The sequence below is a fragment of the Macaca mulatta genome, chromosome 2, assembly GCF_049350105.2.
Source record: "Macaca mulatta isolate MMU2019108-1 chromosome 2, T2T-MMU8v2.0, whole genome shotgun sequence".
Taxonomy (NCBI): Eukaryota; Metazoa; Chordata; class Mammalia; order Primates; family Cercopithecidae; genus Macaca; species Macaca mulatta.
The window spans coordinates 64,124,213-64,147,752 of NC_133407.1; the positions used below are offsets into that span (position 1 = coordinate 64,124,213).

The window sequence follows — 23,540 nt, forward strand, 5'->3', positions numbered from 1 at the left end:
TTGTCAATCCACCTCCTTGTAGGTAAAAATCTGATCAACTTGCTCATACTAAGACTGAATATTTACTTAGTATACTACTCCTCCTGAAAATATTTACCTTTTGGTAGGTGAAGAGCTGGCGTTAACCAAAGATTGAAGCTATAATGATAGAATTTCAGGCGTCAAAAAAGGGAAAATGATTTGGGGGTGGGGATCCTTTTGGGGTTACTCATATCACACTAAATAAGGCCGTTATCAGCTCCCTGGACAGAAAGACCAGACCTTCTCCATACCCCAACTACACATACAGGGAGCCTTAATCTAATACGGGTTTTGAAGGCACCTCCTAAAGTCATGTCAGATTGGAGACAGAAGCCCAACTGGCATTCGTCTGGAGCTTCCCTGCCACCCTGGCCACACCTGCCTTCTGGAGGCCCACCCTAAAGAGCCTGGTAGATAGCTGCAAGGCAGAAGCCAAACGAGGCCTAGTAGGAGTTCTCTGGCGCTACTCCTATATAAATAGAGGTTGCCAGCCAAAGAACGTTTTTATCTGACCGTGTTTTGGCTACCTCCTAAGCGGCTGCTCTACTGTCATAGCTTCAGAGTTCTTTTTGATTAATAACTCATGAGTGTTTTATAATTCACTTCTAACAGTCCCATTGGCTTCCTGAATTTCCAAGGGCATTTTCAGTTAGCATTCCACATGGAACTTTCTGGAATACATTTGGATAGCACTAATGGAAGTTAATATTTCTCCAAGCTCTACAGCCCAAGATTCAGAAAGGGAAGGGAATTTATCAGTAATTAACCATAATTTTCTCTGAAATAGGAAACATAGTTCTCTCTGTAAACAAATATTACTTTGCAGTTTTCTTCTATAGATCTCATGTGTATAGAATGTGAAACATCTTCTTTCTATAACTGCAGAAAAGACAGGAACTCACCCATCACAAAATTTAGCCAGATTGCTTTGACCGAGTGCTGCTTGTTTTCTCAACAGGTTGATGAGAAAGTCCGACATTAGGCTGTTTTATCCCTCAGGAGAACATAGATGTGTATGTGTGCTTTAAAACAAAAGGATCATGAAACTAGTACAAACTATTCCCCCTGAATCCCTTAACCTATCCCTGGATCATGTGTAATATTGAGGGACAAAGAATTCATCATCACTGTGGCAGTAGGGAAGTAAGGTCAACTTTTTGTTAGACTGTAAAGCAGATACATTTTTTAATCCTTTAGAGTTTGAGGGTAGATTTCCATCGAAATAATAAGATAAGGAAAATGGGCCACATAGGTGAACAATGTTTGATAATTTGGCAAAATTATATTTTATTGCAATTACAGGGTAAGATCTAGAAAAGAGAGGTAAGTTAGTTTTTATGTACAAAAGCATCCATCTGCAATTAGGGAAGCCATCAGACAGAAAGTGGGATTTGAGTGATATTTTCACACGCTGGCATACTTGGTGCTGCCACATGAATATAGTGTCAGATTGAATATGAATTAGATGACTGATAAAGTTATTTAATGCTTAAACTAAATGGGAACTTTAGTCTTCATACTCCATCGGTTAGATGACTTCAAGTCTTTCACACACTGAGTGTTATGCCCTCTGCGGTAGTCATTTTACCACATGACTAGCATTTGCACGTCTGCAGCTTTCGTTCTCCAGAGCAATCTTAAATCTCTGTAATAGGTGTAAGATTTCATTTTTATGCTTCTGGTTTCAGCTTGGGACTTTTTCCTGATGCCATCTCTCTTGAAGGAATCAAATTTGCCTTCTTGAGGCAGAATTATGAATTCAGGAGTGCAAGATGGTCATCTTATTTGAATAACCTCTCCAGGTTAGAAGTGCCGAAGACTAAAAATGGCAAGAAATGACACTCTTGGCAGGCATGAGAGAGTAAACTCCCTTGCCTTATGTTCTCTTCCTGGTGGGCAAGGGCACTCACTCTGACTTCATTTTAAAGTGCCTGGAGCCAAAGAGCAGCTGTCAAAAGTTAATGATATGTTACCATAAGAAAGATGGATTCCAAGGTGAAACTAAGTAAATTAACGTGTGGTCTGTGTGCTGGCTGCTGCCAGGTCAGCAAACACACATCCCTTCTCTTCAAGGGCAGGGAAACCTTGCTTGCGCTAAAATATTACTCTCTTCTGTCTTCTTTCTTCCTCTAGTGTGAATTTCGAAGCATTCCCATGATAATCTCTCCTTTATCTTGTGAATACCTTATGATTGTCCCTCAGTGACCATTTCCCTAAATTCAGCCCTTTTTCTTTTTTCTTTTTTCTTTTTTTTTATTATACTTTAAGTTCTAGGGTACATGTGCATAACGTGCAGGTTTGTTACATATGTATACTTGTGCCATGTTGGTGTGCTGCACCCATCAACTCGTCAGCACCCATCAACTCATCATTTACATCAGGTATAACTCCCAATGCAATCCCTCCCCCCTCCCCCCTCCCCATGATAGGCCCCGGTGTGTGATGTTCTCCTTCCCAAGTCCAAGTGATCTCATTGTTCAGTTCCCACCTATGAGTGAGAACATGCAGTGTTTGGTTTTCTGTTCTTGTGATAGTTTGCTAAGAATGATGGTTTCCAGCTGCATCCATGTCCCTACAAAGGACACAAACTCATCCTTTTTTATGGCTGCATAGTATACCATGGTGTATATGTGCCACATTTTCTTAATCCAGTCTGCCACTGATGGACATTTGGGTTGATTCCAAGTCTTTGCTATTGTGAATAGTGCCGCAGTAAACATACGTGTGCATGTGTCTTTATAGCAGCATGATTTATAATCCTTTGGATATATACCCAGTAATGGGATGGCTGGGTCATATGGTACATCTAGTTCTAGATCCTTGAGGAATTGCCATACTGTTTTCCATAATGGTTGAACTAGTTTACAATCCCACCAACAGTGTAAAAGTGTTCCTATTTCTCCACAGCCTCTCCAGCACCTGTTGTTTCCTGACTTTTTAATGATCGCCATTCTAACTGGTGTGAGATGGTATCTCATTGTGGTTTTGATTTGCATTTCTCTGATGGCCAGCGATAATGAGCATTTTTTCATGTGTCTGTTGGCTGTATGAATGTCTTCTTTTGAGAACTGTCTGTTCATATCCTTTGCCCACTTTTTGATGGGGTTGTTTGTTTTTTTCTTGTAAATTTGTTTGAGTTCTTTGTAGGTTCTATTCAGCCCTTCTTCTACTCAGTATTTGCAGAATTGATTCTCATCTTACTTCCCTGTATGTCTTCCTCAGTGCCAAAGTCTCCTCACAGGAAAGGGCCACTGATCAGATGCCCTTAAAGCCAGATCTAGCATCTTATTTTATGACTTATCAGTGTTTTAAAATTTATCAGTGTTAAATTTACTGTTGACATGAGTGCAAAGATGAGTCCTTTTGCTTTTGCTTTTGTCCCTTTTTTTCCAGCTTTAGAAGGCTGTGTCCATTCACAGTCAACACATGTAACTGAAGCAGAAGCCCTGTGTGCTTTATAGGCATATATGTGGTGTAAACATAAATTAAAAGACACTGCCATCAATTATTTGTCTCATTCAGTTTAATGGAGCTTGAGGGTTTCTCTCTCTTTTCAGATTATAATTGTGTGTGTTCAGGTGTGTTAAATAAAATGGAGGGGGAAAGGTAATTTATAAAATTGTGAAATTTGAGGGGTATTAAAATTCTTAAACTCTTTGTCTTGGCAAAGCACTCTCTAGACCATCCATGAGGCAAAAATCCCTTTTCTTCTTAAGATGCTTGTCTCAGGTTTTGAAATCTTAAAATCTCAACTCATGGTTTTTCAGTTAGTTGGAAATTGCGTCTCTATATCAGGACCAACATTTACAACATACTTCATTACAAAGTTAATGATAAATCCATTTCTTGGTTTAAAAAGTATCTTCTAAATAAGAATTTATTGAGTATAGAAGCACTTTCTTTTTGATTATCATTACCTAAAACTTCATAAAATTGCTTACTATTCACTAAGTCTTAGAATTGGTAGTAAAATAGAATATTTGTTAACAACTGAAGGAACAAAAAATAAAAAACTCACACAACTGTGACATATGAATTATTAAGTAAAAATTATTATGTGATGAAGCATATTTTCATAGTTAAGGATATCAGAAGCCTGTTTTTATTTTAAGTCCACTAAAGGTCAAAATGAGTAACGTAACAAAGTGAGTAAAGTAACTTGACTATGACACTTTTTTTTTTTTTCCCAGAGAAATATACTAAAAGTGATTTGAAACATTGGTCTAGTTTGCTGGTCATCTTTTTCTAATGGCAGCTCTATTAGAATTTAATTACATCACTTAATATGAAGTCAAGCTTCATATTGAGACAAGCTTTTGGCTCCCTGGAAACTTGCAGATAAGTTTAATACTTTTCCCTCACAGAGATTTTGGGAGGGTCATGGTGATGGTGGTGGATATTCCCTAAAATATGGAGTGATGAATGTTTTCAGGCTTACTGTTAAATTTGCAACAGTGAATTTAATATGTTGTGTAACTTTACTCAGTTTTCCCGTTGCTTTTAACAGCTTTGCCCTCAGCTTTAGCTTCCAGTTACGCAGCATTGAAGGCATGTTTTTCTTTCCCATCTGTTGGGAAGCTTTGCTCATGTGTTCTTTTGTTCTCTTCTGGGTTTTATCCCAGCCTGGGCTGCTTTACCGTGTAAAGAAGTGACCACAGAAGGCATTGCCATCTTTGTAAAAAATTAATATTTTTTTCTAATTTAAAAGCAATTTGTGTTTCCTGCTCCAGTACTCACTGTATAACCGAGGATAAGTTTCTTAACCTCTCTGAGTCTGTTTCTTCATCTGTAAAAATCTGTTAGGGTTGTTGTAAGGATTAAATATGCTAACACTTTTAAAGCATTCAGCACAGTGCTGGCACATAGAAATATTGTTTTATTTTATAAAATTTGGAAAACTTTAGAGAGAAAAAGTAAGTCACCCCAATGTTTATTACTCTGAGATAACTAATGATATACATTAATTTAATTCACCCATTTTTTTCCTCATAGATGAGGTATACAAACTACTTCGTAATCTCCTTGTTTTTGAAAGTGTCTCACTCTGTCACTCAGGCTGGAGTGCAATGGTGCCATCTCAGCTCACTGCAACCTCCACCTCCCAGGGCTCAAGCAATCCACCCACCTCAGCCTCCTGAGTAGCTAGGACCACAGGTGCGTGCCACCACGCCTGGCTGTTTTTTTGTATTTTTAGTAGAGACAGGGTCTTGCCATGTTGCCCAGGCTGGTCTTGATCTCCTGAGCTCAAATGATCCACCTGTCTCAGCCTCCCAAAATGCTAGGATTACAGGGGTGAGCCACTGTGTCCAGCCTTAATCTGCTTTTTATTATGAATATTTTCATACATAATTTAGTACTCTTTTATAACACAATTTTTAATTGCTTATTCTGTTGATAGTTTCTTTTGCTGTGTGGAAACTCTGTAGTTTAATTAAGTCCCATTTGTCTATTTTGTTGCTTTTGCCTTTAGGGTCTTCATAATCAATTCTTTGCCTAGGCCAATGTCTGGAAGAATATTTCCTAGGTGTTATTTTTCTTTTTGAGTCAGAGTATCGCTCTGTCATCAGGCTGGAGTGCAATGATGTGATCTCTGCTTACTGCAACCTCTGCCTTCTGGGTTCAAGCGATTCTCCTGCTTTAGCCTCCCGAGTAGCTGGGACTACAGCACGCGCCACCACGCCCAGCTAATTTTTGTATTTTTAGTAGAGACAGAGTTTCACCATATTGGCCAGGATGGTCTCGATCTCTTGACCTCGTGATCTGCCTGTCTTGGCCTCCCAAAGTGCTGTGATTACAGGTGTGAGCCACCGCACCCGGCCTTCTTTCTTAAGTTATTTTTTTTAAATTGGTCTTTAAATTCTACCAGAATTATTTCCTGATTATTTTTCCGTGTTCCCCTCCTATCTTAATTTCTCTCCCTAAAGGCTGTTTAGCACTTAACATAACTCATGCATTAAATAAATATATTAATTTATCTCAGGATTCATGCCTATTTTTGCATTACTTTGTAAAATGTGTTTTTCTAGTATTTCATGTGTTTTGTTTGCATATTAAGATTGCAGGTTCCTTTATGGTAAAGGCTTGTTTTCCCAACAGTTCAAGCCTAATATGTATTACTCAGCAGACAGTCAATAAATTAGAATTGGCCGGCTAACAAGTTTTCTTTTTAAGATAAATTGTGAAACATTTAGCAGCTCTTGAAATATACTTTTACACCACCCCACCCAAATTATTTAATATGTATTGGTTCTTAAACAATATACCATATAATAGTAAATAGTTTTTTAGCCTAATGACCAGCATCAGCATTCTAGCTACATTTCCAGAATTTAGGTTCTTAATCATTTTGCTTCTTTTCATTTATCCTTCTTACCCACTGAGTTCTTTTTATAGAGTTTACTGTAACCCTTTAATGTCTTCCAGACTAACGCTGGAATGGGTAATATAAATATATGTCAATTCTATAAGAAGGTACATTCAGCACCTTTTATGCCCTGCCTTGTAAGTTTTTAGTTCATCTTTTTACTCTGGCTGTTGCCGAAGCCACCGTCTTTTCATGTCTAACTGGAGGGAACCTGTGAACTCTTTTGCACTTTCTTCCCTAAGGTTTCTCTTCAGCCATTTAGGATACATCTGGCTAAGCATAAAGCTGAAAGTCCAGGGGTAATTAACATCCTGCAAGGCAACTTTAACTCAGGTGTACTGCTCTGATGTACGTTATACATGATTCCTCAAAGGGTCCCTAGAAGAATCAATCAAGCCCATTGTTAAATGCAGAAATAAAGGCAAGAATGGAGAAGATCAAATGATTATGGAGAGGAAAACATTAAATAAAGCTTCACACAGCTTTAAGTGTGAAACACATAATTTGCCATTTTGTCATGTGAATGATGATTGGGTTTGAGCTGTTTACTTTTCTAAAATAATGGCATGAAAGAAAATTAAAGACCAAGAATAGTTCCATTTGCCAGTAGAAAACCAGACTTTTATTCTCTATCTGAAATTGTGAAAGGAAGATCTGTATGCAAGCAAATAATTAGGAACTGTCAAAACATCTTCTCCCAAGCTATCTGAAAGTACTTGTTTTTTGCATAGTGTCAAAGTATTGCGCTTCTGTGGTACAAAGCATTGAACCAGATATGGGGCAACATAATAATGTGTAAGATACAGTCCTTATTTCTGCCAGATGGAGGAGCTAAAGTACCTATACCTGTACAAATACAAAATAATTGGAAAGCTGTTGGATGCTCTTAGATGTTCAAGTTAGGTTAGGCAATACTAACAGTATATACATGACTTTTGAGCCAAACTTTGAAAAATGAAGGATTGGCTAAAACCAGTAAGAGACCTCAGTATTTGGTTTTCTGTTCCTGTGTTACTTTGCTAAGGATAATAGCCTCCAGCTGCATCCATATGCCTGCAAAGGACATGATCTTATTCTTTTTTATGGCTGCATAGTATTCCATGGTGTATATGTACTACGTTTTCTTAATCTAGTTTATCATTGATGGGCATTTACGTTGATTCCATGTCTTTGCTATTGTGAATAGTGCTGCAATGAGCATATGTGAGCGTGTGTCTTTATAATAGAATGATTTCTATTCCTTTGGGTATATACCCAGTAATGGGATTGCTGAGTTGAATGGTATTTCTGTCTTTCTGTCTTTGAGGAATTACCATACTGTCTTCCACAATGACTGAACTAATTTACACTCCCACCAGCAGTGTAAAAGTGTTCCTTTTCCTCCTCAACCTTGCTATCATCTGTTATTATTTGACTTCTTAATAATAGCCTTTTTGACTGGTGTTAGATGGTATCTCATTGTGTTTTTTTTGTTTTGTTTTGTTTTTTGTTTTTTTGAGACGGAGTCTTGCTCTGTAGCCCAGGCTGGAGTGCAGTGGCATGATCTCGGCTCACTGCACGCTCCGCTTCCCAATTCACACCATTCTCCTGTCTCAGCCTCCCGAGTAGCTGGGACTACAGGCGCCCGCCACCATTCCCGGGTAATTTTTTGTATTTTTGGTGGAGATGGGGTTTCACCGTGTTAGCCAGAATGGTCTTGATCTCCTGACCTCGTGATCCGCCCACCTCGGCCTCCCAAAGTGCTGGGATTACAGGCGTGAGCCACCATGCCCAGCCTCTCATTGTGTTTTAATTTGCATTTCTCTAAAGATCAGTGATGTTGAGCTTTTTGTCATGATTGTTGGCCACATGTATGTATTCTTTTGAAAGGTATCTATTCATGTCATTTGTCCACTTTTTTATGGGGTTGTGTTTTTCTTGTAAATTTGTTTAAATTCCTTATAGATGCTGAATATTAGGCCTTTGTCAGGTGCAGAATTTTCAAAAATTTTCTCCCATTCTGTAGGTTGTCTGTTTACTCTGATGATAGTTTCTTTTGCTGTGCAGAAGCTCTTTAGATTAATTAGATCCTATTTGTCAATTTTTGGTTTTTTTGCAGTTGCTTTTGGTGTCTTCATCATGAAATCTTTGCCCGTGCCTATGTCCTGAATGGTGTTGCCTAGGTTATCTTCCAGGGTTTTTATAGTTTGGAGTTTTACATTAAAGTCTTTAATCCATCTTGAGTTAATTTTTGTATATTGTGTAAAGAAGGGGTCCAGTTTCAATCTTCTGCATATGGCTAGCCAGTAATCCCGTGATGTGCTTTCAATAATACAGACTATATCAATATTTGTAAAATGTGAATTATGGAACTATTTCCTGTACCTCATAGGTATTTCAAGGAGGAAAATTAATGACAGATATTACACTGAGTAACAAGGTAGTGTGAGTTTAAAAACAGTTATTGATGGGTGCAGCACACCAACATGGCACAAGTATACATATGTAACAAACCTGCACGTTATGCACATGTACCCTAGAACTTAAAGTATAATAATAATAATAATAATAATAATAATAAAAACAGTTATTGTGCAGTGTGTCTCTTCATTTTCCAGTGTCAGGGAAAAAATGTTATTAAATTCTACAATTAAATATGTTGCACAAATGTGCTGAGTCCATTTACATTTTATGGAATAATTTCTTTTGTTCTGCACTAGCTGGCTGGCAGAGAAATTGAACAATGTTTGGTGATGTTAAAGTTGTAATTTTGTCAGCAACAGAATTAGGAAATATAAATATAAATCTCGAAATAAAACGTGTTGTGTTATCTTTGGCTACTCTAGGGGCTAAAATACAACTTTTCACCACCACTTCTCAGTGGACTTTTCCTGGGAAGTCAGTTGTCATTGTTCTGGCAAGTTTCTTTTCATCCATCCTGAATTGTGTTAACATTTAAAGGGAAGGTTATAAAGAAGTATATTTTAGGGTATCTACCCAAAGGAAAAGAAGTTATTATATGAAAAAGACACATGTACGTGCATGTTTATAGCAGCACAATTCACAATTGCAAAATTGTGGAACCAACCTAAATGCCCACCAACCAACAAGCGGATAAAGAAAATGTGGTGTATTTACACCATGGTATGCTACCCAGCCATAAAACAGAATGAAATAATGGCATTTCCAGCAATTTAGATGGAGTTGGAGACCGTTGTTCTGTGAGAAGTAACTGAGAAATGGAAAACTATAAATTCTCACTTATAAGTGGGAGCTAAGCTATGAGGATGCAAAGGCATAAGAATGATATAATGGACTTTGGGGACATAAGGGGGAGGGTGGGAAGGGGATGAGGGATAGAAGACTAAATATTGGGTACAGTGTACACTGCTCCAGTGACGGGTGCACCAAAATCTCAGAAATCACCACTAAAGAACTTATTCATGTAACCAAAATCACCTGTTTCCCAAAAACTACTGAAATAAAATTTTTACAAACCAAATACATTTTAAAGACAATTTTTAAAAATTACAATAGTAAGAACCTGGAAACAATACGAAAACGTGGAACGTAGCAAGTATTGTCTGAGCGTGCAATCCCAGCACTTTGGGAGGCTGAGGCAAATGGATTACCTGAGATCAGGAGTTCAAGACCAGCCTGGCCAACATGGTAAAACCCCGCTCTACTAATAACACACACACACACAAAATTAGCCGGGCATGGTGGCAGGCGCTTGTAATCCTAGCTACTCAGGAGACTGAGGCAGGAGAATCACCTGAACCCAGTAGGCAGAGGTTACAGTGAGCCAAGATCACTCCATTGCACTACAACCTGGGCAGCAAGAGTGAAACTCTGTCTCAAAAAAATAAAAATAAAAAAATAAAGTGTCTTCCACAATTGGAGTATGTTCTTCCATATCTTCTCCTATGCCTATATGATAATACTAAATATGTGTGTCACTTAATTGTACTCATATATATATATATGTTGTAGGATATACTATACCTGATATTCTGTGACTTTGATTTTTAACCTCAACAATATATCATGGTATTCTTCCTGGTCAGCACATATAGTCCTATCTCATTTTTTCCAAAGGCTATGGAGGATATTACTCTATAAATGAAAAAAATGGAACCTCTGTTGATTAGCATGTATCATATATATATCAGTATGTATGTTTAATGTATACTTATTTTATTGCATAATTAATAGCTGTACAGAATTTTAAAAATTGATACATTGTAACTGTACATATTTATGAGGTACAGTTTGATATCTCAATACATGTATGTCTTGTATATTGTTCAAATCAAGGTAGTAAACATGTCCCTTACCTCATTCATTTATAATTTACTTATGTTGGGAACATTCAAAAACAGTTATTCTAGCTATTTTGTAACATAAAACACCTTACTGAGACCCATAGTCACCCACTGTGCAACAGAACACTATGGGGTTTTTATTTTCTGTGTAGACAAGTGTGCCTTACTCTAAGAAAAGATTGCCCCAGAGACCATCTTTTCATTGTTTTTTTTTCAGCAGTTTTTATTGTTGTTGTTATTGTGTGTGTGAAGTTTTATACTGGTTGTGAATATAATTTTGAACAATATATGGAGGACTTCACTGACTGATTTATTAACCTTAGACACTATGTGAGTAAAGCAGGACTGTACTGCAAGGAGATGCTAAACTTTTGACATTCCCAAGAGAGAAGTTTTATAAATTTCAGAATTCCCCTGATTTATGCATGCCTCTCTGTCACTTAATTATGCTCATAAAATTCTGCTTAACTAGCACTGGGATTCTTAACTTGGAGAGAAAAGAGTATGCTACCACTGCAACCTACCAGAAGAACATATCAGAATCTTTGGGAAAATCTTTTCAAAATATGCATATCTTCCTTCCTACCCTCTACCCCCAAGTGGAACATGCTTACCTGATTGAAAATCACTGCATGTAATTAGTTGTTACTAATTGGAATGTAACTATCTGGGAATGTGTTGTACAGATAGTGTAAAAGCAAAAAACGAACAGCAACAACAACAAACTTGTCAAAGTAAGAATTATATATATGTCAGCTTAAGGCATTTAAGTGGTGAAGAGGTTTTTTTTTTCCCCTGCCCCCCCCACCAAGGTTAAGGGGCTTTGTCTTAAATCTCCTCATTTTCTGTTTATCCCATTATTTCATTATCGATCCTAGCAGAGGACTCTCCTTTATAAAATTCACTTTACAAGAGTTCTTGTGTAAACATTAATGAGTAGAGACTAACAAAACAAAGTAGGGATGTGGATGCCATAGCATGGATGGGGTCATTGCTGAGATGAGTGACTGTCTTCTGTATTGTAGACAAGGGCAAGTCAAATTTGTATCCAGCAAAATCACTATCAGGGGCCTTCAGTTCACTATAATAGTTGAAACTCTGAGCACTAATTCTGTGAATATCTAACCAAATCTATCATCTTTTATACCTTTAAACCTAGTAGAAAACTCTTAGAGGTTTGTGATTCTGTCTATTTGAAGATCACCTTACTGGGTACAGTGGATACTAAAATGACGATGACAAGGACATGCCTGTCTGGAGGGTTGGTTCACAGTGCTTTGAGCTTTCTCTGTAGCACCTGAGGGTAAGTAAAAAGTCTAAGAGGAGAATTTCTAATGGAGTTCTCTCTGTCTGTTTTATCTGCAGACTGCAGCTGAATATGTAAAATCTCGACTCCCAGAGGCCCTTAAACAGCATCTTCAGGACTACGAGAAAGACAAAGAAAATAGTGTATTGTCTTACCAGACCATCCTTGAACAGCAGATTTTGTCAATTGACCGAGAAATGCTAGAAAAATTGACCGTATCCTATGATGAAGCAGGTATGTTTGTTTTTAAAACACACATTTTTTTTTTCTCCTTGCAAAAAAATTTCATTATAAACCTTGGTTAAACTTGGTAAAAGGTTAAGGGCAAACTGGATTCAAAGTTATGTAACGTGGACTAATAGTAAGTTTCTTCTCTGCAGTTTTAGTCTCAAGATGGTCAGAAGATTCCTAAAAATGGATCTTAAATATCAAATACCTTTAAAATTTTGGTCTTTTTTATTGAGCTTTTTTTGGCCTTTTATTAACCGGGTACTCCTAAAGTGTTATTTCAATTTGGATAGCAACTGAAAACTTTTACATCTGAGAATCCAAGAAATGTTATTTGATTCAAATATTTGAGTTAATTTTAGTTGTTTTCTTTTCTAAAGAGGTATTTTTGTTTTTTTGTTTTTTTTTTTTTGTCAAACTGTTAAGCTAATCATTACTTTCTTTTCCTTAGCAACTCAGACACTACCACATCAGAGACTTCATCTCACTGCCTGCCATAGGTTCTTCTCATCCAAGGGAGCTTATTAATGAAGTCATGGACAGACCTCCTTATAACATTATTTCCTCCTTATAACATTATTTTAATCTATTATATGGTCTGTCAGCTAAGACCCAATTTTAATTAAATGAGTATAGTATTACTTGGAATTATTAAAATCTTTAATAAAATTAAACTTAAGCAGCAGACCCTGATTAAAATTGCTGTACCTCTCCACCTCCCCCTCTCAAAAAAATTGGAGGAAAAAGTATAGGAAAAATGGTTTCTAATGGTCAAATGTTAATGGTATTCTTCTATTAATGCCAAGAACTTCTGTTTCTATTTTTACAAGGATTTTTTAGCATGTATCTTATTTTCTTCATCAGAATCTATGCATGCTCAATACTTTCTTACCACTTGATTTCAAGTTCAAATAGCAAACAGAAGAGCAAATCACACAAAACAAAACATTATAGTGCATTCGCCTAACCACTTAACCAATATTTCTAGTTACTAAGCTGCCCCCGTGTATATTCCACCCTCTAACCCCTTCACCTCCCTCTGAGGCAGGATCTATATTTCCAGTTTTGCCCAGGACATCTCTGCTTCTCTGATTCTTCTTTGCTTTTTTTTCGTTTTCCAGACACATTGGCTTTCTTCTGCCTAGCATTTTCGTTATTTTCAATATTCTTCTCATTGGTATTCTTATTCATCTCTTCTCTCATCCTTAATGGAATAAAGTAAGGTTTTGATCAGTCCCAACCAAAATCATATTTAAATATTCATAGCATCTTATAGATCATAGAACTCATATAGTCCATTCACTATGACCATTTTATGGTGAGAAAACAAACTCATGGACTTGCCTGAAATAATGCAGTTACTTAGTTGTAAAAACTGGGACACCAACTTCCTAATTACGAATCAAGCTATGCTTTTACTACACTGATGCAGGTTCTCATTTGCTCAGTAAGCACTTGTTGAATGCATGGCAATATACTAGGCAGTTGAAGCAAAGAGAAAAGCAGTGAAAACATGGAAAGGAATCTGAGATGTAGAAAATAGATCTTGCTTAAAGTCTTGCTGGGGGGCTAAAACATACATGTATGAGCTCTAGAGAAAAATTTCTGAGGAGTTTGGGACTAAATACACCCCGTAATATCTTCAAGTTATTAAAGTTAAGATGAAATGTGGAGTCAAGAAATAGTAGAAATGGCTGAAATTTTCCATGAAATTCTGTAGAGGGGGCATTATTTTAAACCTTGAAGGGCAAATGGTGGGCAAGTATTTGTGAAGAGAAGGGGGATGCATTCTAGTGGATGAAGGGGCACAAGGAGACATCAAGGTGAGCATGAACATTAGCTGCAATCACCCACCACTCAAGTTTTTCCTGCCTCAGGAGTAATTTTCCACTCTCCTGCACTGTTGTTGAGCAGCAACTGATCCTCAGAGGTACACTTGCACATGGCTTTTAGGGGCTAATAGTTTGGCATAGAATTAATCTGTCAATAATGTAGCATGAAACGGTGGAAATAAACACAAGATTGAGAGTTAGAGGATCTAAGATCTAGGCCTTCCCCCAGGTTAATACTGGTGTGATCTTCGGCAAATTAACCTCTTAGAACCTATGTTTCTTCATCTGTAAAATTGGGCTAATGTAATCTCACAGGGCTATTATAACAATAAAATATTATCATGTTTGGGGAAGTCCTTAGAGATCATATTGCAAATGCTAATTAATGCCACTAGTGATGAATGAGAACAGATTTGGACCTTGTCTATCCCTTAAACCAGTGTAAAGTACACCTGACCCTTGCACAACATGGGGGTTAGGGATGCCAATTCTTCATGCAGTCAAAAATTAGCATAAAACTTTTGATTCCCCAAAAATCTTAACTACTAATAGCGTACTGTTGACCAGAAACCTTACTGATTACATAAACCGTCAATTAACACATATTCTGTATGTTATATGTATTTATACCGTATTATTATGACTAATTAAGCTACAGAAATTTATGAAAATAATAAAAAAGAGAAAATATATTTACTATTTATTAAATGGAAGTGGACCATCATAAAGGTCTTCATCCTCACTGTCTTTACTTTGAGGAGACTGAACAGACTGCTGAAGAGGAGAGGAAGAACTGGTCTTGCTGTCTCAGGGGTGTCAGAGACAGAAGAAAATGCACATATAAATGGGCCCATGCAGTTAAACCTATGTTGTTCAAGGGCCAGCCGTATTCTAACTTAGTCTTTTCTTGGCATGTAGTGTTTGGGAAGGCAGAGGGGAAGTTTTTTAAGTGATCTTCAGAAGCTTTGAAAAGTCTAGCAACATCTATTTGATAAAACACCCACTCTGAGCTTAGTTTGCCTTTGGTCATCTCTGCATGAGGTGATGCAGGGCAGTGGATGTGGGAGGATAGGCTATGTGTATGCATGAGTGAATGAGTGTCACTGTGTGTTGCAAAACCAAAAGTCACTACCTCCAGCTCCATAACCCATATGTTAATGATTTCAGTCAAAGAAAGAGGTAAGAAAAAAATGTTACTATTTAGCAGAAAAATATAATAATACAAAAGAATTAGGATAGAAAATTGGTAATAGTAGGCCAGGTGTGGTGGCTCATGCCTGTAATCCTAGCACTTTGGGAGGCCGAGGTGGGTGGATCATGAGGTCAGGAGATCGAGACCATCCTGGGTAACACGGTGAAACCCTGTCTCTACTAAAAATACAAAAAATTAGCCAGGTGTGGTGGCAGGTGCCTGTAGTCCCAGCTACTCAGGAGGCTGAGGCAGGAGAATGGCGTGAACCCAGGAGGCAGAGCTTGCAGTGAGCCAAGATCGTGCCACTGTACTCCAGCCTGGGTGACAAAGCGAGACTCCATCTCAAAAAAAAAAAAAAAAGAAAAAGAAAATTGCTAGTAGTATCCAATATGTGCAGATATAACCATCCTACAGGGAAGCTGCCTGACTTAGAATGGTTTAATTTAGTAGTTTTTGACTTTATGATGGTGCAAAAGTGATGCACATTCAGTAAAATCTGTACTTCATGTACACCCGTTTTGTTTTTCATTTTCAATATAGTATTCACTAAATTACATGACATTCAACACTTTATTCACTTTATTATGAAATAGACTTTGTGTTAAATGACTTTGTCCAACTACAGGCTAATGTAAGTGTTCTGAGCATATATAAGTTAGTCTAAACTAAGCTATGATGTTCAGTAGGTTAGGTGTATTAAATGAATTTTCACCTTAGGATATTTTCAATTTACAATAGGTTTATCAGGACATAATCTCATTCTAAGTCAAGGAGCATCTGTACTAAGACACTCATTTGCTTCAACTGTTTAGCTTCTTTCTATGCTATCTTAGTTTTGACTTCCTCACATTCTTGATTCAGCTCTCCCAGTTTTAGGAGATAGTTAATTATTAGTTAGAAGATATCTTGGTCTCTAGAAAGGTTAATTTGTCTTTAATACTGATTCACTGATAAATTAGCCTGAGTGACTTAATGACAATTACTGCTATTTGTAGTGTCTAAACTTCTATTAATAAAAAACCAATTAATGAAAAAAACACTTAGATATTTTTCTAAAATCATTGGCTCAGAATTTTTTCACCCTCTCCTTTTTTTCTTTCTCTTTCTCTTCCCATTTAATACATATATACTTTAATGCTTTGCCCATCCACAAAATTCAGCTATCTAGCAACCTTGAATTCAGCAAAGAAATGGGAAGTGAGCAAAAACCATGTGTGTACAACCCTACCGTGTCACAGAACTGTGGACAAGTCCATACAACAGAGGCTTTCAATTCTCACCTAGAATCTATATATTTTTATTTTATATAGTTCTGAAGGTTATATTTTCCAATGTGATATTTTCTTCTATAAAATTCTTTTTCTGACTTAAAGTGTTAAACTTTAATTGCAGAAATGAACAGAAATACATAGAACAGTATAATCTGAGAATAATTGTCAGTAATCTTACTACTGTAAACACTTTGGTATGTTTTCCTCACTCTAAGCATTTTTAAAATGTAGTTGGTATCTGGTAGTTTTATTGTAATTTTATATCCTGCTTTTTGCATTTAACATTATTACATAAGCACTTCCTCATTTCATTAAAGCCTCTTCATGTGAAGATAATTTTAATGGCTACATCATATTCTATTTGAAAGTATCACTCACTCTTATGTTGGACATTTTCATTTTTGTTTTGCTCTTATGAATAATGCTGCAAGAAATAGGGGATTCATTTGTCTGCATTTTATATTACTCTAGAGGATAGACTTCAGAAAAAGTAAGAGTTTAGAATTGAAACAAGAAGGTGGGGAAGGGGATGATACTTGGAGCAGCAACACTGAAAACATAAGTAATGAGAGCAAAGAGTAAATCTATAAAAAGCACTTAGATTCCTGACATTGTACTACACTCAAAGTCATATTAGCATTCACAGATTGTATTATAGAGTTCACATTGTTGATCTTCACACTGGTGACCTTGATTCCCAGAGAAAAGGTTCAATAATGTTTTTTATATTCTGTATATAAAAGCAGGAATTATGTAAACCAGTGTATTAATCCTGTCAGCCTGTGATATGGTTTGGCTGTGTCCCCACCCAAATCTCATCTTGTATTGTAGCTCCCATAATCCCCATGTGTCATGGGAGGGACCAGGTGGGAGGTAATTGAATCGTGGGGGTGGGTTTTTCCTGTGCTGTTTTTGTGGTAGTGAATAAATCGCACAATATCTGATGGTTTTATAAAGGAGTGTTCCCCTGCACGTGCTCTTCTTGTATGCCACCATGTAAGACATGCCTTTGCTCCTCTTTCACCTTCTGCTATGATTGTGAGGCCTCCTCAGCCATGTGGAACTGTGAATCCATTAAACCTCTATTTCTTTATAATTACCCAGTCTTGGGTATTTCTTCATAGCAGTATGAAAATGGACTAATACAGCCTGCTATAACAAAATACCATAGACTGGGTGGCTGATAAACTACAGAACTTTATTTCTCACAGTTCTGTAGGCTGTGAGGTCCAAGGTCAAGGCACCAGCAGATATGGTGTCTATAAGGGCCTGGTTCCTCATAGATGACTGTCTTTTCACTGTAACCTTACATGGCAGAAGGGGTGAGAGATTTATCTGGGACCTCTTTTATAAGGGTACTAATTTCATTCATGAGGGGTTCACCCCCATGATCTAATCACCATCCAAAGCCCCCACCTCATAATACCATCACCTTGAGGATTAGTTTTCAACATACGAATTTTGGGAGGACACAAACATTTAGACCCCCTTTCTAACATTAGTTTAGAAAGTTTTTCACTCAAATGGTTTATATTTTGATGATTTTAAGAACTAATATGTTTTGTGGTATAGTTGAAAGAAAACTTGGAACCAAAAGATCCAGATTCTATTTCTAGTCTAGCTCTACTGCCAACCATATATGTGACCTTGAACAAGTCACAAACCTTCCTAAAGCCCATTTTCCTCTAAACTGATGGCATGAACAGGGCCTCATAGATGTCTTCTAGTTCTAAAACTATGCTTCTGGTCTTATGACAATGGAACACTCAACTAGCTATAATTTCTGCAAGGCTTCCTGTAGCTATGGCTTTTCTGCTTTTTCTATTGATTTTCTTCTTTCTCCTTACACGGCCACATAATTTGTACCTAATTTCTGACCAAAAGAAGACCATCACTCAGCTTTCATCACATCTGCTCTTGAATATTCCCAGGCATACTTTTATTGGTGGGATGGGGAGTGAAACCGTATGCATCAAGCAAAAGTAGATTTTGGAAGAAGAGATTCTAAGCTATCATTTATGGATCCTCATTAAAATAATTTAGACCTTTTATTGTATTAGTATGTATTAACACTAAGCAAAATTCAGAGTAACAAGTAAGGTGTGGTTTATATTTGATCTATTAATGTTTTTATTTAATTGAAGTACAAGTTTGTGCGCACTTCAATAGATTGGGTTTAACACAGAGAAGTTTTCAAGGAAAGCAGTGGCATAATTTGAGATGAAGAGATCAAAATAGAGTTTTACACTGTCTCAGGAAGCATCATCAACCTAAATATTTATTATGTGTCATAGTGGGCAAAAGTCAAAGGGTTGAGATACCAAGAGAGGGAATCTTTCCTCATATTGTTTATTTTTATGCTGGAGTATTATTTATGTTTCTGTAACTAATCTCAAATTCTGTTTTTAATTATTTTTGAGTTTGGGCATGAATAAATATTCCCTACATATTTCTTTGTTAAGGATTAACTAGTGTGGTTTGTAATGTTAAGGATAAACAGTGTTTGAGGGAATTATGAGGAATTTATTTGAGAGCAATATTTTCTGTCACAGGCTCAAGAACCCTAAGCCATGGGAACAGAAGTCTAGAAACAGGAGTGAAGAGCTGCATATTTTTCCCTTTGGGAAAAGCTGAGTACACCTGCAATGGGTAGAATGCTCAATGGTAGCATCTTGTTGCAGCCCTCAAGATAGTTGCCTAAGTTGCTGCTTAGATCTTCTCAGAGTTCTTAGACCAGCAAGAGCTTTCTGTTCTTACTGTTTAGCTACAAAGCCATACAGCCTTCCAATGAGCACATGCTTCTGCAATGTGGAAAATGCACTTACATGTAGAAAGTGAACCAGATGGTGCACATGAGGGAAGAAGAGAGCTCAGCTGACTCTTCCTTGTGTTCCTTGGGGTATCAGAGTTGGGAGCCTGCATATTCATTTGTAAGTGTCAGGCAGTCACATACAGCTTTCCCAGAGAAGGTGAGAAAGGAGGAGCAGCATTAATTTCTCAGCTTTTGCTTTGTGATTCCCTGATGTTGCCCTGCCTGCAGGTGAAAGCTACCTGTGGTGCAGACACACCAAGCACTGTAATTTTTGGAAAAATAGCTTTTTAAAAGGGTGGGGGAATGTGCTTTAAGCAACTTAGGAAGTAGCTGGAGGGTTACATCCTATTGAGCTTATTTTATTCTTTTTAAAATAGATGGTACCTGAAAGTTACATCTACATTTTAATTGGGCCATTAGTGTCATAGTAATCAGTAATCTCAAAAGAAAAACCATTTATTGTCATGGAGAAAAAAATTTGAACTTACATCCAGCAACCAAACCCAGGAAAGAGTGTGTAAATTATTTAGGGACTTTTCAGGTTTTCTAAGAACATAAAAAATCTAGTAAAAGGCATTTGCAGGAAGTTCTTCACTCCAACAAATAGAGTGAATTTCTCAGTATATTTCTCAAACAGCTCGTAAGGGAAGAAGTGACACTGAGGTTTCATTACTTTATATCTTCAATCAGGACCCCATTTCTTAGCTCAAAAGATATCCTCTCCAGGGACTTTTTGACAAGAATTGGAGAATCTGGAAGGAAGACAAAAACAGAGACCCAAAAGAAACTTACAAAGGGAAGTTCAATATTGACTGTGCAGCCTCTGATACCAACTTCTTAGTTTCTGTAAAAAGATTTAATCTATTTTATTTTTCCATTATAAAAGTAAATAAATATGCTTTAGAACATTTTTTAAATATGGAAAAAGGAAGAGAAGAAGATAACCTTTAATTCTACCACCTGAACATAACCAACATCTTTGGTGTATTTATTTCTTGCCATTTTTCTCTGCTGAGTTTTAATTATTTATGCCAAATTTTATATCTTTTTATTTAACACTATTAATCATATTTTATGCTGTTATAAACTACTCATAAAGGTCACTTGTAATAACTGCAGTATTCTATTGAGTGGATATACCACAGTTATCATTCTCATAACCTTTTAATATTTTTAATATGATTCCTTTCTTGTGTCCATGTTTCAGTTCTCTTTACCACATAGAATCCCAGAATTTGGGGGTCTGTTCCTTATCTGTGAAAAAAATGAGAATGGTAGTATGATTAACAAAAACAAGACTATTGTAATGCAGACAATTACTAGCCATGTATAATAACAGTGGGAAGAGGGGAGTAAAATAGGTATTCAAAATCCACTTATAAACTGAGAACTTCTTTCTGGCTGATAAGATTAAAATTTTTTTTGAGGCTACGTAGGTGACTAATTTACCAATCTTTTTAACCAAGCTGATTTTTTTTTTTTTTTTTGAGATGGAGCCTCACTTTGTTGCCCAGGCTGGAGTGCAGGGGCGCAATCTTGGCTCACTGCAACCTCCTCCTCCTGGGTTCAAGTGATTCTCGTGCCTCAGCCTCCCAAGTAGCTGGGACTACAGGCCTGTGCAACCACGCTCAGATAATTTTTAAATTTTTTTAGTTTTTTAGTAGAGATGGGGTTTCACCATGTTTGCCAGGTTGGTCTCGAACTCCTGACCTCAAGTGATTCACTTGCCTTAGCCTCCCAGAGTGCTGGGATTACAGGTGTGTGCTATTGCACCTGGCCTCACCAAGCTGATTTTAATTTCAGTTATAATTCTTACATTTTCCATTTAGACTGTGGAGTATAAAAGCCGAATTATCTTTTGGTGATGGGGAGCAGTAACTAAACAAAGTGACTTTGACATCTGTAAAATAGAAAACTGTTGGCCCCAGTTGTTTGAAAGTACCCAAACATGTAATTTACAAGCCCCAGGCTAGGTTTTTGTCTATGGTGGGACGTTGCGTCTCTCTGCATGGTTTCTTCAACTGTAAAATAAGGGTATTGAATTAGATATTTTCTTAAATCTCTTCCAGTCTTAACAATGTATGATTTTTGTCTTCAGTTTACTTAATAGTTATTGGTTCAGTCATTTATTCACTCTGTAAACATTGACTGAATGAGCATCTATGAGCCAGACGCAGTGCCCACCACCAGAAATGCTCAGATGACCACGTGGTCCTTTACTCCAGATGCACAGTGTATGCATTTGTGTTTGTGCTCATGTGGGAGGGCAGGGAGATAGCCAGTAAAAACAGATAACTAGAGTATAGTGGAATTGGTGTTTTAGGGGACGGTAGATGTGCAGAGGAGGAAGAAATTAGGTTTGGAATTGGTAAAGAGTTCTTAAATCAGAAAATCATGAGAGAACCCGTAAATCTTGTGAACTGTTCATCTTGAACTTTACTGTCCGTTGTGTTTTTAAAGGCAGGCTTCGAATAATTTTTGTTTTCTTCTTTGCTTCTGTAACTGTGGTTATATGTTAGTGCCTTATACAGACCAATTCTTGCCTTCTGCCATAGCAACACCTACCACATTCTTTTTTTTTATTGAGACAGGGTCTCACCCTGTTGCCCAGACTGGAGTGCTGTGGCATGATCTTAGCTCTCTGCAACCTTGAACTCCTGGGCTCAAAGGACTCTCCAGCCTCAGCCTCCAGAGTAGCTGGGACTACAGGTTTACACCGCCATGGCTGGCTAATTGTTTTTTGTAAAATTTTTCTGTAGAGACGGGTTCTTGCTGTGTTGTCCAGGCTGGTCTCAAATTCCTGGCCTCAAGCAATCCTCCCACCTTGGCCTGTTAAAATGCTGGAATTACAGGAATGAACCACCACTCCCAGACCCACCACCACATTCTAACTGCTGCTCTCCAACTGATATTAATAAGTTTAGTTTATATTAATATACTCTCAGCATTGCCTGTTTGCTTATGATTCCTCCAATGTAGAAAAAATGATAATTCAGAATTAATATTGTAAAAGTGGTATGATAGGAAGGTATTTTAAAAAATCACATTCCCCAACTTCATCTTACCTTTCTAATAGAACACCTCATATCCACTCTGAAAATACATTGATCTAAATTTTATGGTGGGCAGAATTGTAAAGAACTTTGCTGAGAATACCAGAAACCACAAAGGAACACTGATAGAATCAGGAAGTGCCACCTCTAGTGATTGAAACATTTGAACTGGAGCTGTATTTATCTTTCTAATCAAGTTGTCCTTGTTTGCCACAAGGGAAGTAGTGTTACTTCCTGTCTCTGAAGTAGTATTTGATTACAAGGACTGAAGGAAATGTGTACACTTCAAAGAAAATAATTGGACTGGGTGGTCATACTTTAGAGTACATTAGCTATGCAGAGACAGGATGCCAATGCCATCGGTATCTCTTTCTTTCTGTACTATCGGGATTTTGTAAACAAGATTTTATAGACCTTGTTGGAATGTTTGTAATAAATTTTAATGAGATGCACATTAATGGTAAGACTTTCAGTTTATAGAGAAAAATAAAATAGTGTTTAAAGTGACAGGATTTCTAATGTATTATGATGGTCCATTTGTAGTAGTGAGAGTTAGGTAAATGCATCCTTGGTTGACTCTCAGACTCTGAAGATATGTGATCATAGACAGCTGGGCTGCTGTTTAATGTCATTTTGCAAATGTTATGTTCAGTCTTTGGGATCTACTAGACACTTCAAAATTTCATCTGGTAAATTGCCTCCTGAAAGGCACTGTTTTTTAAAGTCACCTTCTAGTGCCCAGAGGAATTATCTTTGTGTTTCTTTAGTTGATAAGGTTGTCTCAAGGCTGTGTGGCTTAGGCCATTTCTGATGAAGCTGGGTTGATAAGGAGTTTCTTTAGTATATGCACTGGAGTAGCTCCTGGATGTGCTCTTGTAGTTCTTTAATCAATCCTGGGGAACTCTAAATTGACTGTGGAGAAATTGCTAGGACACACACTGTTCATGCAACACAAACATTTACTATGTGCCAGGTTCTGGCTAGGTGCTGAGAGTCTAAGAAATGGGTAAAGACAGATGAGTTAGAAGTCTGCTCCCTTTGAATTTATTGCTAATCTTTGACTTCTGTCTCTATGAATGTATTTTCTAGAATTTGTTTCAAAATGATACCTGAACTTAACTGACTTATTCCTTATCTGAGTCACTCTGATTTCCATT

The 23,540-nt window shown here is 37.1% G+C and overlaps 1 protein-coding gene across 2 annotated transcripts in view; it reads left to right on the forward strand.

Moving 5' to 3' along the window:
- Window positions 1-23,540, forward strand: part of PPM1L (protein phosphatase, Mg2+/Mn2+ dependent 1L) — a 306,752-nt gene that overhangs the window by 204,917 nt on the left and 78,295 nt on the right. For both annotated transcript variants that reach the window (XM_015131708.3, XM_077991623.1), the window contains exon 2: window positions 12,055-12,229. In XM_015131708.3, coding sequence (XP_014987194.1) covers window positions 12,055-12,229 — 175 coding nt within the window. The remainder of the gene's footprint in view (window positions 1-12,054; window positions 12,230-23,540) is intronic.